The following is an 831-nucleotide window of genomic DNA, read 5'->3' as shown; positions in this document are numbered from 1 at the left end:
GTCCGCGTCCCCCTCAACGTGCAGCACATCCTTGTTGTGCTCAGCGCCCGAAAACGGAGCCGTATGCTCGTCAGGAAGCGGCGACACCTCCGTTTCCTCCGCGGTGCCCACGGGGAACTCGTCGTTGCTCGTGTGGGCACGCTCTACACGGTGTTCATGCGTGTACCTGAACTCCGCAGTGTACTCGCGGGCAAACGGAATCCGTGGCATCACCACCAGCAGAATGCAGGATATTAGCTGAAGGCCCATCGAGACGCCAAAGTAGATGCGGGCCTGCGTCTGCACACTTTCGAAGTCATTCGCCATGGATGCCTTGATTATCATCGACATTGCGGATGAGATGATGCCTGAAAGACCGAGCCCCCATATTACCGAGCTGTAGAACTTTGTCGGGAACGGGCCTGCGAGGGCACCCGTGCCGGAGTCGCAGAGCGTCTTCGAGAGCCCACTGACAACAGCAAGGACCATAATGGTGGCCTTGGCACCAGCCTCCGACGTGTAGCCCAAGCGCGACAAGGATCAGCGCGAGCATCTCCCCAAACGGCATGATAAGTCCACAAATAAGACGCGGACGTAGCGGAATGCTCCTGCCCAGGGGCGTCAGCATGAATGTCTCGCACACGACCTGCATCCCAAACACAGCTGCATTGTAGTACGTCAGCACATTAATCCAGAAGCTCGGATCTTCGGCCTTGGCGTTCTTGTCGCCCTGAGCGTACTTGTAGAACTCGGTGATGAAGGACGGGGCCGCAGTGATGGCGTTGGATACCATCATGATCGACACTCCAAAGAACAGAAAGGTGAGATACACGACGAACTCGGACCATGAGT

At 57.2% G+C, this 831-nt stretch overlaps 1 protein-coding gene across 1 annotated transcript; it reads right to left on the bottom strand.

The window, feature by feature from the left end:
* On the bottom strand, nt 1-468 carry Tco025E_07968 (nucleoside transporter 1; the record flags this gene model as incomplete). Its single annotated transcript, XM_029374825.1, has 1 exon — nt 1-468. A coding segment is annotated over one exon (468 nt), but the record flags the coding sequence as incomplete, so codon positions are not given.
* Between the last annotated feature and the right edge of the window lie 363 nt (nt 469-831).

This window comes from Trypanosoma conorhini, assembly GCF_003719485.1.
Source record: "Trypanosoma conorhini strain 025E chromosome Unknown Tco_14.4_contig_00673, whole genome shotgun sequence".
NCBI lineage: Eukaryota > Euglenozoa > Kinetoplastea > Trypanosomatida > Trypanosomatidae > Trypanosoma > Trypanosoma conorhini.
Note: the sequence above shows the minus strand (reverse complement) of the source record. Positions and strands in the feature narration are given on the sequence as shown.